General features: G+C 45.9%; 3 protein-coding genes and 1 long non-coding RNA gene across 6 annotated transcripts in view; 1 reads left to right on the plus strand and 3 right to left on the minus strand.

The window, feature by feature from the left end:
- Nucleotides 1–541: 541 nt before the first annotated feature.
- Nucleotides 542–3,453, minus strand: LOC118222499 (protein Wnt-8-like). Of its 2 annotated transcripts, none has more exons than XM_035408136.1 (6): nt 3,413–3,453; nt 2,143–2,176; nt 1,783–1,921; nt 1,546–1,671; nt 1,204–1,346; nt 542–1,096 (listed from the first exon to the last, which is right to left on the minus strand). In XM_035408136.1, coding segments are annotated over exons 1-6 (999 nt in total). In that variant the 5' UTR covers nt 3,415–3,453. The 2 variants fall into 2 exon arrangements, with proteins under 2 accessions (XP_035264027.1, XP_035264026.1); XM_035408135.1 differs by lacking the exon at nt 3,413–3,453 and adding an exon at nt 2,496–2,583.
- Nucleotides 2,867–8,103, minus strand: LOC118222498 (protein Wnt-8a-like). 2 transcript variants are annotated; one of them, XM_035408133.1, is made up of 7 exons: nt 8,022–8,103; nt 5,667–5,780; nt 5,494–5,527; nt 5,159–5,297; nt 4,607–4,732; nt 4,242–4,384; nt 2,867–4,007 (listed from the first exon to the last, which is right to left on the minus strand). In XM_035408133.1, exons 2-7 carry the CDS (start codon nt 5,735–5,737, stop codon nt 3,450–3,452), a joined length of 1,071 nt encoding a protein of 356 aa, XP_035264024.1. In that variant the 5' UTR covers nt 5,738–5,780; nt 8,022–8,103; the 3' UTR covers nt 2,867–3,449. The 2 variants fall into 2 exon arrangements, with proteins under 2 accessions (XP_035264024.1, XP_035264025.1); XM_035408134.1 differs by lacking the exon at nt 8,022–8,103 and adding an exon at nt 6,614–6,939.
- A 1,348-nt stretch (nt 8,104–9,451) lies between these two features.
- LOC118222501 overlaps nt 9,452–16,841 on the plus strand; it is a 40,760-nt gene continuing 33,370 nt past the window's right edge. Inside the window, exon 1 of the long non-coding RNA XR_004764292.1 lies at nt 9,452–9,514. This is a non-coding gene — a long non-coding RNA (uncharacterized LOC118222501). The remainder of the gene's footprint in view (nt 9,515–16,841) is intronic.
- On the minus strand, nt 10,952–14,113 carry tmsb2 (thymosin beta 2). Its single transcript, XM_035408137.1, has 3 exons — nt 13,990–14,113; nt 12,496–12,600; nt 10,952–11,188 (listed from the first exon to the last, which is right to left on the minus strand). Exons 2-3 carry the CDS (start codon nt 12,593–12,595, stop codon nt 11,157–11,159), a joined length of 132 nt encoding a protein of 43 aa, XP_035264028.1. The 5' UTR covers nt 12,596–12,600; nt 13,990–14,113; the 3' UTR covers nt 10,952–11,156.

Consider the following 16,841-nt stretch of genomic DNA (forward strand, 5'->3'; position numbering starts at 1 on the left):
GTCTGTAAAATTACAGTTAAACGCCCGGTGCTGAATCGCCGTGAGCCTTTTCTCCCCGTGACTATTATATTAATATTAATATTTATTTTGCGAAGAGGTTCCTCTTAATTTGCGGTGACCCCAGTATACTCTTGTTCTTATTATAAAGCATCCTAATTCATAACGTTTATAGTTCATATTTCATAACGTGAAATATAATAAAATGAGTTCAACGATAATAAAATGAATAGTCTAGTATTTATGGGTGATCCTAGATTGAAAAACGACAGCATTGCTTAATTAGATTTATTCAAATTAATGACATACACATAAATAGATAATCTGACGTCTGTACACAGATGACAGACAGGTAAAAGTGCAGAGACAGGATTCGACATCATCAAAATCAGCTGAAATACTTTCGTTACAATGCAACGACTTTGACAAGTTCAGTACTCAAATAGTTGCTATTCAGTGGCATGACATCAAATCTAACCTAATATAAAACAATTCAACCACTATCACAGCCATTGGAGTGAACTTAAACGAGTTAAACTTTAAATCATTTATGTCCGCGCGCTTTCCTTCTGTGTTTCCCCTGCCCGCCGTCTCTCCGCGCGCACACGTGCTTGACGGTGACCTGGGAGCAGTTCTCGCACTTGACCGTGCAGCACCAGTGGAACTTGCAGTTGCAGCTGCTCACGGTCTCCGTTCGCCTCTCCTCTACGCGCAGGCCGCAGTCATGGCAGAGCCTGCGGCAGCTGCGCTTCTCCCACTGGGACAGCCCGTCCCCGGTCTGCAGGCACTGCCGCCCTTCCGTGCCCAGCAGTCCCAGGCTCACGTTCCTCCTGCAGTAATCCGGGGAGTCCTCCAGATAGATCAGTTCTGACTCATCGATGGTGCCGAACGCATCCGCGATCGCCCCTCGGCTGTCGGCGCTGTTCCCGGCGCGCATCCGCCTCTTATCCATCTCCAGCTTCTGCGCCTGGTCATGCTTCACCTTCAGGTAATTTCCGATTTCCCGGAAATCGGAGAGCTGCAGCCAGCACGTCTGGATCGTGCAACTCTCGGACATGCCGTGGCACCTGCAAATTCGCTTCATAGTCGCTTTCACAGCCTGTAAAGAAAGAATACAGTTAAAATAATGACAGCCACTCTGCTTAATTATTTCTTGCAGTCTTTTAGGCATGCGTGTCAAAGGAAAGTAAAATAAAAGTCAGTCACCTTTCTACCGGCCTCGTTGTTGTGCAAGTTGACAGCAGCTCGTGAGTCCTGCCCAGTCTCCAGCGCATCCACGTAGCTCTTAGAAATTTTCTCCCCGAATTCCACGTTGTCGCTGCATCCACCCCACAACCACCCACGACCGCCTGCAACAGAGACACGAGAAACGGGTCAGGATGTGTCCACTCAACACACGTCAGGAACTGAACTATCATTTCACAAGCCCATCTCCAATGCGCCAACATGTATACTTGAGGGATAGATATTGTCAACTGTGGATGTTATCACCAGTTTGACCAAGACCATCATAAAACCTGTAAATACCTGTCCTAGATTCACCCTTACCAATTTTTCCGTTTTTTGATTGGTCACAGCCACAGCTGTCCAAGGCACCGAGGCTGCAGTTTCTGGTCAGAGAGTACATCACCCCAGCGGCGCTGATCGCGTGGACGAAGGATGTTTCTCTTGTGGCTGCAAAAGGAAAGGCACAGTTGAACATGAAGATTTCAAACTATTTAAACAAACTGAATCTGACGACGCCGACGTTTGAAAGTTCGTATGTAGAAGTATAGGCAATCTTACCGCGTCGTAGTCCTTTATGAGTGGACAATGGGAGGGCGGTCTCTGGGCAGTTCCACCTGTCCCACGCGAACTGGTGCTTGCACTCGTCGATGCCGTTTTGTGCTCCCGCGTGCACGCTACTGGCATAAGTAAGATATGCCTGGAGGAAAAGGGAAAATGGTTTGGTTTAGATTTAAAAATTAAAAAATTAAAAAAAACTCGCGAAATGTTGTGCAGTTTCGAGTTAAAACTTAAATGAGCATCTTAGCCAAACGATTCAATAGATATTGTGTAGATAGTAAATAGTAAATAATTTAATCATATTCAGACCACATAATAAACATCGGTAGGGATAATATAAGGTTAAAATGTACGTTTTACCTTTGGTCCGGTCATGAGAAAATTGTTCAATGACCTGAAAGGAAGAGAGAGAAAGAAGAGCACAGTACGTTTTAATAAAGTACAATTATGTTTTTGCAATTATATATTTTTTCTATTTTTTTTAATTTTATTTATTTTTCTTATTGCAAATTGCTGCTTGTGCATATTTTCTTTTGTAAATTTACCTGATAGTTAACTGCCAAGGGACCACAGATGGAATTTAGCAATCAAACTAATTCTGGGGCAGTTACTAACTGTGCATTGTCCCTTTCAAATAAATAAATAAATAAATTCAATAATTTAAGCCAGTTCCTAACCCACCGCATAGATAAGCAAACACGTATTATTCTTACCATGTGTGTCCGAGAAGAACGGCATGATAACTGCAAAATGCAAAGAGCCAAAGAAACGAACAGAAACGCATTGTAGATCTTCCTCCGTATTCTACGAACCCACAATTTTGGGAACTGATGTGAAGCTCAAACTTTCGCCAAATTTATATGATCGTTATTTGGAGTGACTGAGTATCTTGCCTTTTGTTTCGAGGATTCGTGGAAGATCATTGGATAACATCAGCGAGAAAAGTCAAGGAAACGCCTACGGTGAACTTCAAAGGGTAGCAGTACGCAGTTTGTGTTCTATCAACAGGAGACACAAACCGATGGCCCAGATTAATTAGTTTAATTCGGATTTCCTGTTGAGAAGCTACAGCAAAATAATACACTAATAAACCAATGAGACTGTATTTAAGGAAACATGACACAAAGATAACCTATTCCAGGATGATTTTCATTTCTTAGCATTTAATCTGGAGTTCACATTACAAAAATATATGTGACCGTCGCATTTAAACTGATATCTCATGACTTATATATACTAGCTGTTCACTACATAAAACCAAAAACATTCACAAGATGCCTTTTTATAAATTATATTTTACAGTCCATCGAAGAGTGAACGTGAGCATGCAGGAAGTTTGTGCATGGTCGTGCTCGTGCAGATAAAAGTAAAAAACGCATTCATATACATTACAAAGAATAATCGTTCGTGTTACTGTAGTCCAAAAGTGCATAACATTGGGAGTGAATAAAGAACAATAAAACATTCAGTAGACTGTGAAAATACATATTTAACTTAATGTTATGAGACAGAGGCATGGTGGCATATTTAAATGGTAAACCCAGAGTCTATAGGAATCCATGGTTCCAGCATCCTGGAGTGCGTTTGTGAAAACGCCATGAAAACATTTTTTCAAATGTTGGCAACGTACATGATTTATTGTCTGCTGTCTCGAGCGTTTGGGAACATCAGCCGTCGTGCACGCGGTTTCGTCTCCGCGTGCTGTTTGCAGGCCTGCGGCTCCTGTCCCTGCGAGCGCAAAAATGCTTCGTCACCACCTGGGTGCATTTTTCGCATTTGACCGTGCAACACCAGTGGAATTTGCAGTTGCAGCTGCTGACGGTTTCGGTTCGCCTCTCCTCCACTTTCAGGCCGCAGTCGTGGCACAGCCTCCGACAGCTCCTCCTCTCCCACTGAGACAGGTTTTTCCCGCTTTGCAGACACTCCCTGCCCTCCGTGCCGTACAGACCCAGGCTCGCGTTCCTCCTGCAGTAATCCGGGGAGTCCTCCAGATAGATCAGCTCTGTCCGCGCGATGGTGCTGACCGCATCGCCTCTGCTATCCGCGCTGTTCCCGGCGCGCATCCTCCGCTTGTCAATCTCAAATTTCTGCGCCTGGTCGTGCTTCACCTTCAGGTAGTTGCCGACGTCCCTAAAATCGGAGAGCTGCAGCCAGCAGGTCTGGATGCTGCAGCTTCCAGACACCCCATGGCACTTGCAGGATCGCTTCATCGTGTCCCTAATCGCCTTCACATGAAAAAAAGGATAATAGCAACATGGTTAATGTCATTTCACAGCCGAAAAAATTATTTTCAGATGAAATTACACAACACTTTTCGTAATTCATCCTGAGTTCAGAAACGATGCCGTAGATCCGTGCCATAAGATATGCGTTTCTGTCGAGTAAGGACATCAGTCTGGGCCGGGTTTTTAATTGAATAATTAACGGATATGGATACTGCACACTGGTACAGAACTCACCAGTCTCCCAGCCTCGTTGTTATGCAGGTTAACTGCGGCTCGTGAATCATGGCCTGTCTCCAGGGCATCCACAAACTCTTTGGAAACCTTTTCCCCAAATTCCACGTTATCGCTGCAGCCGCCCCAAATCCACCCCCTTCCACCTGCACGCAGAAATATATTTTAAAAAACTTGCAAAATATTACAATCTTGCGCGCAATTGCGCAATTCAAGTGTAGGCTATCGTTATTTCAATTTGATTTCATCTGAGTAAACAAAATGTTAAATCAAATTGATTGCATAAATCTAATAAAACAACATATCAAAATCTACTAAATAATAAAATTTGAATAATGGTGTTGTATGGTGTTGTATGGTATTCTCACCAGATTGTCCAACCTTCGTATCGTCGCAGCCGCAGTTATGGAAGTCCCCCAGGCTGCAATTCTTAGTGAGAGTGTACATCACCCCGGCTGCGCTTATGGCGTGGACAAAAGACGTTTCTCTGGTGGCTGAAATGCAAAAAAGAAATTTATTTAGATGGACATGTTAATAATAATAATAAATAATAAATATCCTACATATCTAGACACGTTGCATGTGACTCCAGCACCAACGCTGTGTATTCTATTTGGATATATACCATTACTGCAAAGGAACATACTGAAGAACATATTCGTGGTTAATTCTGTCGCACCAATACGTAATTCACTTTGTGTCTTCTTTAATTCAGAAACTGGATTAAAGTAGACAAAGTAAAATGTCCAGTATTAATTCAACTATTAATAGATAACATTAGCTCCCACATTCCAGAGTGGGGCCAAATGTTATTTATTCAGAGTTTAACGCCGCTAGAGGTGATATTAACACTGTGAGAGTTGAATTAACACCGGGTATTTTACTGTGCATGTTTAGGAACATTAATAAAACGCTCCTACCGCCTCGGAGTCCGTTATGGGTGGACAGCTGCAGGGGGGTCTCCGGACAATTCCACCTGTCCCATTCGAACTGCCGTTTGCACTCATGCATGCCGCTATGCGCGCCGGCCTGCACGCTGCTCGTGTATATGAGGTAGGCCTGGAGAAAATAAATCCATCTTTTAAATTTACGTTACATTCACGCCACTGCACACGCACATATTATGTACTCATCAGCTAATTAAATTATTTAATGTCGTATATTGCTACTTTCTCGTAATGCGCACATCTCTGCGTTCTCAATGTCATCATGCGCCAACATTAATAAAACGAGGCCGTTCGGGGAAATATCCTACCTTTGGTCCTGTCATCAGGAAGTTATTGACAGACCTAGAAATGGCACATGAATTGCATTTTGGTTACTTATTTTCATTAGGGACACATATATTCCAAACACAATCTTACAAAAACAACACAAATATAAATATTAATGGTAATATTTCGGATTTTTTACGTCACTGCAACTTACCAAGCGGTTGTAGAGAGCATGTGATAGAACGTGGACGTAATTAAAGACGCAAAGAGTTGGCACGGGCCCATGGCAGCGACTTTGTCCGTTATCCCTGAGCCGGAGTCCGCGAAACTGTGGAGAACAAACACGAAGCGACGGGGAGAAGCAGCCCAGAGGAGAAACTGTTAAGATGCTATTTATACCCTCATCTTCTGTGGGTGACCTTCTTTTTTTTACTTTTTACATTTTACTGTGAAACCGTAACCACTGGGTCATTGGTTGCTGTGTTCTATAGACGTAGGAAATACCAGCGTAAAACTGCACTTCAAAGCTTTGACACTGTTTTTTAAATGGTCCTCTTTCTTTCCCCGTTTTGCAGGTGTTGTTCAGTCTGGAGTTTTCCCACGTTGCCTAATGAATGACATATAGCCTTAACTGAATGTTGTTGTTGTTTAAAAAAAAAAAAAAATTAGTATTGTTTTATTTTTTATAATAACGGATAGTTAATATGTACATTTAACACTGTTAAGGTTATATGGTAATTAGCTTCCAGCGTTAATATGGACAGCCATTTCTGGACGTTAATCCATTTGGTGGCTTTGTGAATGGCTCTAAGGTTTGGCTAATGAGTGTACACTTGGCGTTCTGTAAGGTGTGTAGTCGTTCAGATAGGTATTCTGCTGTGTGGATTGTGAAGCTTTGAGGATGTGTCATTAGGGAAAAGCAAGGTGTCCTGTAGTGAACATCATTTCCATTTGTACACCACGCTGATTGTTACTCTGTCAACACGATCTTTTCTTTGTAGATTCGACAGAGAGGAGAGGCAGGGGACGCGCGCTAGATGGAAACAATTAATCTCCTCCTCATCTCTGACTCCTGTTTACACTTGCAGCGTGGCCGCCACTCATACTGCCATACACATGCATTAAACTAGTGAGCAAGTGTGCGGAATCTCCAGCGTTTACTTGGATCAAGGCATTCCTGCGTGGAAGGCAATTTCGTTCTTGGGGAAATAACCCCGAATTCCCCGGGGGTTCATTCTGAAAACAAAAGCCATAAAGTCATTCTACACGGTTCGCTAAGAGTCATGCAAATAACATGTCACACATTGGCGACACCGGCGCTTCGTGAAAAAGAATAGCAGAAGATGTCCTGGGAAAGGATTCGGTGTGAAAATAGTCTGGAGCTCCTTAGGAGCAAATATCCAGTTGAAATATATGCATTCGCCTATGTGAATGCTATGTCTGTATTTTTTTTTTTTAATCCTTCACGAGTTTTTTAGGTTAACTAAATATAGGCCTAATTGATTTCAATGCGATTGCGCGTCCTGAACATGACCACGAGACGGTTCTCGTTAATTCAATTATTAGATTAATATATACGCGACGAGGTGTAGAATAACATATTGCGCGTTCAATTTACTGTTTAGATAAGGGGATGCGTATTAACTCCGATCACTTTTACTTGTCTAGGCTTCTGTCTGGTGAAGTACAACAGGGCAGAACTTGTCACCAGGTGTTTGAGTCGCAGTTTGGGTGAGGATTTAATGAATGCAGATTGCTCTTAATTAAAGGAACGTTAGCAATTTCACGCTGGGCGTCTAAAGAGTTACAAAGACAGATGACGGATCAAGACATGAGCCGCTGATCCATTTTATCCGCAGTCCCATCAAAAATACAAGCCGTTGTGCAAAATGTCATTTAGGCTGTTGTATTTAAGCCCTCACGGTGTGTTACCTTTAGCGACTATTTATCAGTAAACTATCTTGCATAAGGAATGCAGTTGTATATGCTGCAGTTGACGGAGACATTAACTGCTGAAACCAACGGATTACACATTCATGAATGTCAAATTAAGCCGTGGTATGTTGAACCCCATAAACCACCCAGATCCCCTTTTTAAAAAAAATCATTTGATGTTTCCACAATGGAGGAGTACTTCAGCTGAACAGTGCTGCTCGCGCCGGGACAATGGCGGGGCGCGCAGGTGAGGATAATCCTTTCTAATTGAATATCAGCACACATCAAGATTTAGCTTCGACAGAAACTACACCGCCCACACCTACTTGAGAAAATAAAATCAAAGGCAATAAAGTATTTACCACTTATATTACACCAATCTTCACATGCATACAGACACCATAGTTAATGTTTCTAAAAGTATTTAAAATTAATCTGGAAAAAAAAAGTTTTGTTAAATACGTGTTGATGAGCACAATGAGTGAACACGTTACAGCGGTACTTTCAAAGCAAGCTGCATGCGAAGTTTCAGAACATAAATAAAATATCCCGACGTGTATACAGCTGGTTAAAGTGTTTTTTTGTTTTGTTTGTTTGTTTGTTTTTTTTTAGATATTTAAGTGAAAACATTTACCTGTTTTTTCAACTTGTAGTTCTACAAAGATATTTTCGACTTGTCATTCGGACTCTTAGACTACAGGTACGTTCTGGCTCTGGAATGGACCGGCGATATAGGCCTATGGAGAACATACTTTGCATTCGGCTTCTTATAAAAGGAAATCGCCAATACTAATAATAATGCTATTTGATATTTATAAATTGATTCTTCAATTTATGATTTAGAATTTACTCATTTGTTATTTTATTTAAGAGTTCGTTTTGGGAAACGTAAAATCTGAGCGATGAAAGCGTCATGTATGTTTATTCGTTCGAAACTGTTCTGTATTCCATAATTAATGGGGCCATAACAGAGACATCACGCAGCCCGCGTTTCCATAACCGCGCGCGGGGATTTGCGACTGCATTCACAAATCGCAGTGATAGCAGAGATAAGTGGGAGAATAAACCGATAAAGGAGGGGAAATTGACATGGCTTTGTGACCGAGGTTCGCCAGACGGGCTGTGGCTGGGTGGCAGGACTACCGACGCCAGAGATCCAGCCGCATTATTAACCACGATGGCAAGGCGGGGGCACTTGAAAGGCGGCCGAGGCGGGCCCTCTCGCGCGCTCATTAGCAAGTGTGAAAATGAAGATGTAAAAAAAGCATCCTGCATCATCTGCGATAATTGAAGAAAATAGTGGGGATCGAAGGATTGAATTAAAGAGGAGAGGTTTTAAAGTGCGCCTCTCTGTGCGCATATTTCTTGAGTATTATTACCGTTTCCCACCGCCATCCCATAGCATTCCCACTGGAAATTAGAAATATATGCCTAGTTTCTCTCATCTTTTCATAATTGAATAATAAAATGATGGTCGGTGGTGTCGAGTAATTTAAATTTAAAACACGAGCCTTTGGCTATCCCTAGAAAAGTATTCTTTTCGGAAACTTCTTTACATAAAATGATACATTTTTATACATACACAGGTGTTCTTGATCACATAAGCAAAAACGTATTAAATATTGACGATCGTTTTAGTTTTTTGCTATTACTGTAACATTAGCCTACTGTTATTTTATTGCACTGTGGAAAAATGCAACTTTAGCCACAAGCCTGAATATGCGATCAAGCAAAAAAAAAAAAAAAGTTTTATTTGTTCCTTTTATTTTTTATTCATTTGCCCAGGAAGGTAAGCGGATTGCCAAGTTCATGTGCAGCTTGGGCGACCACGATGTGCAGGACATGCTGTGAACTGAGTCGCTAATAAAATGCAATCATTAGATGTACTACCACTTCTGTGAGCACTGAACGCAAGAGCTAAGGCCCCTGTTCATTTCATAGGTGTTCCGGAATCCGCAAGTACTGCTGTATAGCGCCCCTATGGCTTGCCACTGTGAAGTGCATGCGGTCTTGAGGAAAGAGCGCCCTCTACTGACGAACCGACAGCAGCGACACGCTCCGAGGACAACTGTGCGTTCCCTGGCCTCCAATTCAAATTCTGCCACGACTCCGGACTCTTTCATTAAGGTAAATAAAAAAAACAAACAAAAGAAAACTTAAATACATTTCTGAAAATACAGCAGTGCATACACTTAAAAAAAGAACCAATTTAAATGGGTCAACGTGTGTCAAACTGAATGTTTGCCCAAAAAATTCAGTAATTGTCATTGCTTCAAAAATGATACAGTTGTAAAATATGGCTGTCTGTTATAAATTTGAGTGTTTTTGCTGTGGTTTTATACACACTTCAATGTTATTTTCATTGCGCTTTTAACAGAATGTCACCAAGACACTTTACGGGGGAAGTATAAAATAAATAAAATAAAACACGTTGTTTTCACTGGCCTCTGCATGGCCGATGCGTCTCCACCGGCACGTGCTCATGCGCTGACACAGAGCGGCGGCTTGATTTCCTGGCTTCTGAAAGCCGATTGGTTGATTTTCAAAGAGGCGGCTATGAGTCAGCAGGCTCGGAACCTGAGACTCTGTTGCCACGGTAACTGAGCTGCAGTGGAAGTTTTGCTTTGTGTATGAGGTCCGCACGGAGTGCTGTCTCCGCTGGGTGGAAATGATGATCTTTGTGATTCTGTGTTGCTGGCGAGAGAGAGATCAGGGTGCTCCGCTTGTTCCGTTTGCCTCTTGTCTCGCTGAAAAAAGAACTGTCAGATCTGAGAGTTTAGGAAGGAGTCGCGTGCGTGCGTGCGTGCGTGTGTGTGTGTGTGTGTGTGTGTGTGTGTGATAGGAACTTTAAAATTTCAGTCTCCAGTGAAGAGACTCCCTGGGCTGTTTTGCTACCCCTACCAAGTCCCCCCAGCCACACACTGTGACTGTTTGTCCTTTAAAGCAGTAACAGTGGCCGTCATTTCATAAGACATTTTAAACTCTGAGAATTCTGCATTTCTTGTTTTGTCCTCGGGTTTGGACGTTCAGCAGGAAGGAGTGTGAAGTTCTGTTTGAAAGCATCATGCACGTTAAAAGGCCCATCCACAGGGCAGTCACAGGGCATCATGTCTGCTCAGACTCCTCCGTCTGCTTCTCCCCGGCACGGCTGCTCTGCTCCCCGTCTCGGACCACAAACCCGAGCACCAGCTGGGCCCTGATCCCCTAATCTAATAACACACTGTGAGGGTCCTGATGACCGGGAGTCGGGTGATCATGAAATCTGTTCTTCCTCATGGATGTAAGTGAAAGAGTGAAGCTTGTTTGCAGGGTTTTATTTTTTATTACAGAAAAGTCCCAGAATTCAGCTGGTACAGGTGTGCAGAACATCACGCCCCTCTCCCAGAAAAACGCACTCCAGTCTGGTCGTTATAGGAAAACTTCCACATTTATTTTTTTGCCTGACCCATTTTGTCTTTGTTTTTCATAGACAAAAGGCAAAAAAGAATAACCATTAGTAAAAAAACAAAAAAAACCCAGACCTGCCCATCACCCTCCCCCCCCCTCCCCAAACACCCCCGACCTGTGATGTCTCCATCCCCGGTGATTAAGTATAAAGTCGGGGGCCTCATTGGTCCCCATAAACATGGATGATCCTACACCAGGTCCAAGGGACGTGTGCCCCCCCCCCCCCCCCCACCCCCCCTTTACAGAAACAGCAGGACAGTAGCTACAGCAGTGACTGGTGGTGAAACCGGCCCATAGTGCCCCTCTCTCTGCTTCCTGGAGTTCAGGGCGTGGATTTCCTCTCCTGTTCAATGGCTGAAAAACACGCAGATAAACATTTAATTTGACTGGAGTGCCTCTGCCTGTTTCATATCCACCCCTATCGTTACTCTGTGCAGAATGCCTAGCGCTAAACTGGTCTAAGTGCTGCAGTGTGTTCTGCCAGTTCAGGACCGTGCAGGATAGCAGACGCTAGCATGAACAGGGACGCTAGCATGAACGCTGGTGCTAGCATGAACAGGGACGCTAGCATGAACGCTGGTGCTAGCATGAACAGGGACGCTAGCATGAACGCTGGTGCTAGCATGAACAGGGACACTAGCATGAACGCTGGTGCTAGCATGAACAGGGACACTAGCATGAACGCTGGTGCTAGCATGAACAGGGAAGCTAGCATGAATGCTATTTTAAATAATGTCTTGGAGGCTTTCAGAGTGAAACTCCTTAGAATTGGGGATCAAACTCTCAAGCTTGGACTATCACCCAGAAATCAGACCCGGGGTAAAGGCACGCAGGGTAGAGGGGCCTGGGGTAGAGGGGCCCGGGGTAGAGGGGCCCAGTGTAAAGGGGAGCGATAGAGGCCAGACTTTGACTCTCAGGTGAATGTGACCAGTTGGTTCTGTTCAGCAGTCATTTAAACTGACAGAATGTGTGAAGAAGCCTTGTGCTCGAGTTTACCTGCTCAACGCTCAGGACAAGCTGATGGGAAACAGACTGGAGACTCTGTGTCAGGTCTGGGGCGGGGTCTGCGGGGCAGGTCTGGGGGGGAGGGGTGTGTGTGGGGCAGGTCTGGGGGTGTGTGTGTGGGGCAGATGTTCTCACACACCTCAATTGAACAGACTACCTAAAGGTCAAACTATGAACAGCTGGACATTTCCTGATCAAATGTATACAATACCAACAATGTCCGTGATCTGCCTCTGCTCATACCTGCGTATACATGTTTTATGGCGTAACACACCTACACACACACACACACACACATATTCACACACACTTACACAAACACACACACACTCACACAGACACTCACAGAAACACGCACACACACACATACACACAAACATACACACGCGCACACGCGCACACACACACACACACACACATACACACAAAGCTGCTGAAAGTGACCCACTTGGGCGAGGCTTGTAATCTGCACATTCCCAAAATTCAGGCTTCAACAAACGGAGAGACAGCCGGAGAGGCGTGGCCCTCAATCTCTTAGACAGACAGACAGACAGAAAGACGCACAGACAGACAGACAGACAGACAGACAGACCGGGTACTGACTGTCCGACAGACAGACGCACAGACAGACAGACAGACGGATGGGGGGGACTCACTCTCTTTGGTGGGCAGGGGGTTCTTCACTTCTGTCACGGTCTTCTTCAGCTTGGTCTTGTCGAAGCAGGCGATCTCAGCGAGGTCTGGCTTATCGGACATGTTGGCTGTGAAAGAAGGGGGGGGGGGGGGGTAAGAATAAAATACTCAGAGAATGAAATCTCCTGGATTCACCCTGTTCCTCTGTGGGACAGTAAAACGACGGCGGGTGCTGTACAGGGACCCCCCCCCCCCCCCCCCCACTGAGCAGCGTGGTCAGCACGGCCCTTTGGACCATCCGGCCCCTCCCAGCACCCTCGAGACTGAGAGCGAGGTCTCGTGCACCCCACCCTCCCTTCCTTTCCCCACCCAGCTGGGGCCCCGCCCCTGTCTGTCTGTGCTGACCGTCCGTCCATCTGCCCCTGTGCCCCCCCGCTGCCCCCAGTCCTCCATCCTGGGCCTCCTTTCTTTGTTCTCCCAGTTCATCAACACTTCCGTCCTCTCTGCCTCGCTCTCTCCATTTCTCCATCCCTCAATCTCTCCCTCTCTCTCTCTTTCTCACTCCCCCCTCTCTGTATCTCTCTCCCTCTTTGTATCTCTTCCTCTCTCACTCTCACTCTCTCACTCCCTCTCTCTCCCTTTTCTTTCTCTTCCTCTATCTATGCCTCCCTCTCTTTCCTTTGCAGTCTCAGGTGACAGAGAGAGTCCAGACAGCAGAGCGTGCCTCTCACACCTCTGAGCAGAAACCAAACTACATTTCCCAGACTCCTCGGCACGCAGCTTCACTGTGTTTCTCACACAGCCCTGGTCAAACAGCCAGACTCCTGTAGTGTTTCAGCCCGGCTCTAGCACACCCAGCTCCACGCCCCTGTGTCTAAAGACAGCAGGCAGGCCAGCCTGCTCGACTGAGATCACCGATCGACACACCACTCTGAACGCCCCAAAAATAACCAGTCTGACCCCACAAAAACCACACCACACTCCAAAACAAAAACCACACTGCACCGATCCACACCACTTTAAACCTCATCACTCTAAACCCCATAACAAAAACCACACCCCACAACAAAAACCACACCACACCCCACTCCACCCCATACCACCATACCTCAAACCCCACACCCCACACCACATACCACACCACTCTAAACCCCCCAACACACACACCTTACCCCGCACCACACCGCCCCACTCCAATCCACCCCGCCCCTGACCAGACCAGACAAAGACTCCGATGCTGTCGGTCAGAGGAGGACTGCAGGCTAAATCACAGCCTCGTTTTTACACTGTTCTGACAGCCTGCTGTCGTCGGGCCCCTGTTCCCCAAAGAGGGGTGTGGGTGCCCCGTTAGCACAGCGGGCAGGGGAGCCCCAGAGCGGGACGGCCCAGCAGCACAGGCGTTTCGAGCAGCACAGGCGTTTCGAGCAGCACACGCGTGTCGAGCAGCACAAGCGTTTCGAGCAGCACACGCGTTTCGAGCAGCACAGGCGTTTCGAGCAGCACACGCGTTTCCTTACCTTAGAGCTGCGTGCGGTGAGCCTGGGAGGCGAGGAAGCGTCTGTACTGCGAGGCGTCGGTACTGCGTCTGGCACCGTCTGATTTTCTGCCTGTCACCAGGGCGGGGGTTTAAGAGGGAGAGGGAGGGGGGGAGGGAGGGGGGAGAAAGAGAGAGAGGGAGGAGAGTGAGGGAGGGACAGTGTATGTGTGTCTGTGTGTGTGTGTGTGTGTGAGAGAGAGAGAGAGGTTAGAGAGAGAGACCGTGATTGATCAGAACCTCTCTCTCTCACACCCCCCCCCCCCCCCTTGCATATTCATGCTCCCCAGGGATGGGGGAGCCCTTTTAGGGGGAAGTGAACGGCGTTCATTCCAGAGGGATCAGCCATATGCCGGGGGGGGGGTTGATTAAATAAATAAAGCTGGCGGGTGATATAAGATTCCTGGAAGTGGGCAGCTGCGGTCATGGGTGGGCGTGGCTCGGCTGGGGGGCTGGGGGGGGGGGGGGCAGGGGGCTCCATTGTACGGGACCCCATGACTCAGACTCATTTCTAATTTTAATGTGTGACCGGGGACTTTCCTCATGCACGGTAACCGTATCTGGAGACTGCTGGTCCTCCTGCCGGTCCTGCAGGTGCGGTGGGGTACACTATTCAGTGTAAAAGAAGGATTTGGGTTTTTTCCAGGGCTGTGCCTGTTGGTCACTCTGAGAGAGTGATGTCACAGAAGAGGCGGGCTTAAGGCCAAGCGAAGCGCCAAGTCATTCCTGACGTCAGCCTTTACAGACCTGCACCTCTGGAGGCTCGTGTTTTACGGTAGAAACGCTCCGTTTTCCCATTGGCTCCTCGGTGACGTCACTCTGAGCAAGCGGCTGATGTCGTCGCAGCTGCAACCTGCCTTCGGTTATACGGGTCACGTGTGGCTTCAAACAAACTAACGACATCCTCAAGCTTCTGACAAGCTCTCGTGTGTGTTCGCATTCTAATAAACCGGTGTTCAGCTGTTTATTCGTAGTGATTGCTTAAAATCTGTGTAGAAGTTTTTCGGACGGCGGTTCATTCTCAAACATGGTCTTTTGTCGCCCTCTTCTGGCTAGAAAAATAGTTGCAGCAGTGCACATTTTATTGGGACAAAGGCCTTGATGTATAATCCTGGGGCTTCGTTCACTAATCCTTGCGTAACTTTTTTTCAAAAAAATTTGTCTGGAATTCCTATCTGAATTAAAATATTTAAAATATTCAGATTTTACTCATGGCTGTATGCCTGAAATACATATTCGATTGTACGCTTCTGAAAACCCATGGACGTACGTAGACCACGCCTTAACTTCGACCCATGCGTTCATTGGTGCATGACGTCAATAGCTCAGTATTTAAACAGCAAATTTATTTAAACAGAGTTTACTATGTTAAATGATCAGACGAACGATATTAAGCTAAATAAATAAAAATGCAACCATGGCGAACCGCGGTTAAATAAACATTTTGAATAGCGATACCCATATTACCAATTCTGGTAACGTTTGCTGTGGAACCATCAGCATTTTATGTTTCACGCATGATTTGGTTCCGTACGTGAGATATTTAAATGCAGTTTAATTGTCAATTTTGATTTGCTGTGGGCCCACTGAGTGACTGAGCAATGTGGGAGACTAGCATTCATATTTAATTGAAGAAACAGGATGATGGATGATATTAAATATTGAACAAGTACCATTGCAGTAAAGAGGATTATTTCCCAAAAGTGAAATACTATTGATTGATATTCTTTTCTGAAAGGACATTCACAGTAACCAGTTATAAATGTACAGTGAATATCAGAAATTTACTCAAGGTCTAATTCATCAGTCATTATCTGGTTGTATTTTTAGGTTGTGATTGCACATTCAGTTGAAACCGATGATGTTACCAAGCAGTTTTTAAAATAAGCTGTACTGTTGAGCATGCTGAACATTATTTAAAGGTAAAACTGTAATGTCATTTCTGCGTGTGCCCCGTTGGTCTAGTGACACGTGAAGCAGCTGCAACCCATAAAGCATGTTGGGTATGGTATGTGCAGCTGGTATGTCTGGCTCTCAGGCGTGTAGCCAACAGGGGGGTTTTGGGTTCGGCTGCCCCACCCCCCCGCCCCTCCCCCCAGACCCCCCCGGTCTGTCTGAAATTCCAGGCCTGATTTGCATACACCTGCCCCCACAGCGGCTCTGCAACCCGTCTCACTGGAACATGTACCATGGCATGACATCAGCGTTTTATTTACATTAAAACTGAATCAATAAATTTAATAAAACATTTTGAGAAATGTCCATTAGTCTTCCTGCCATGAGGAGGCACTGTTCCAAACATTCTACAGCAAAATTTTCACATGGCTAGCCACTGAGAGAGTGAGGGAGAGAGAGACTGAGGGGGAGAGACAGGAGAGAGAGAGAGTGAGAGAGAGAGGACAGAGCACTGGGCACTCTGAATGAGGTCAGTAGTAGCCCGGACATGTTGATGGCAGCAGAGGGAAGCCCAGCTGGCAGTCCAGCCGTAGCACCGGGGGCAGAAGCTGAAACGGAGAGGCTGCTCAGGGCCAAAATCTCTCCTAATAGAGCAGCAGCTGCCCTCAGCACCCTGTGTGATGCAGTCGCCCTGCTGAGTCGTGTGTGTGTCAGACCCAGAGCGCGCTGTGACAGAGGCGCTGTGTGATTCTGCTGCGTAAGGCTCCTCAAAACGGAGTCATCTGCTCAATGGATCCTGCTGCTGCTGCTGAATCATACTGTACTGCTCCTGCCAAGCGCCGCTCCCTGTGAGCGTGTTCTCCATCGCAGAAGGGGCTCGAACCGCTCAGTCCTCCACGCTGCTCACACTGACCCTACCGCCCTCTCACTTACAGTCCT

The sequence above is a fragment of the Anguilla anguilla genome, chromosome 3, assembly GCF_013347855.1.
Source record: "Anguilla anguilla isolate fAngAng1 chromosome 3, fAngAng1.pri, whole genome shotgun sequence".
Taxonomy (NCBI): Eukaryota; Metazoa; Chordata; class Actinopteri; order Anguilliformes; family Anguillidae; genus Anguilla; species Anguilla anguilla.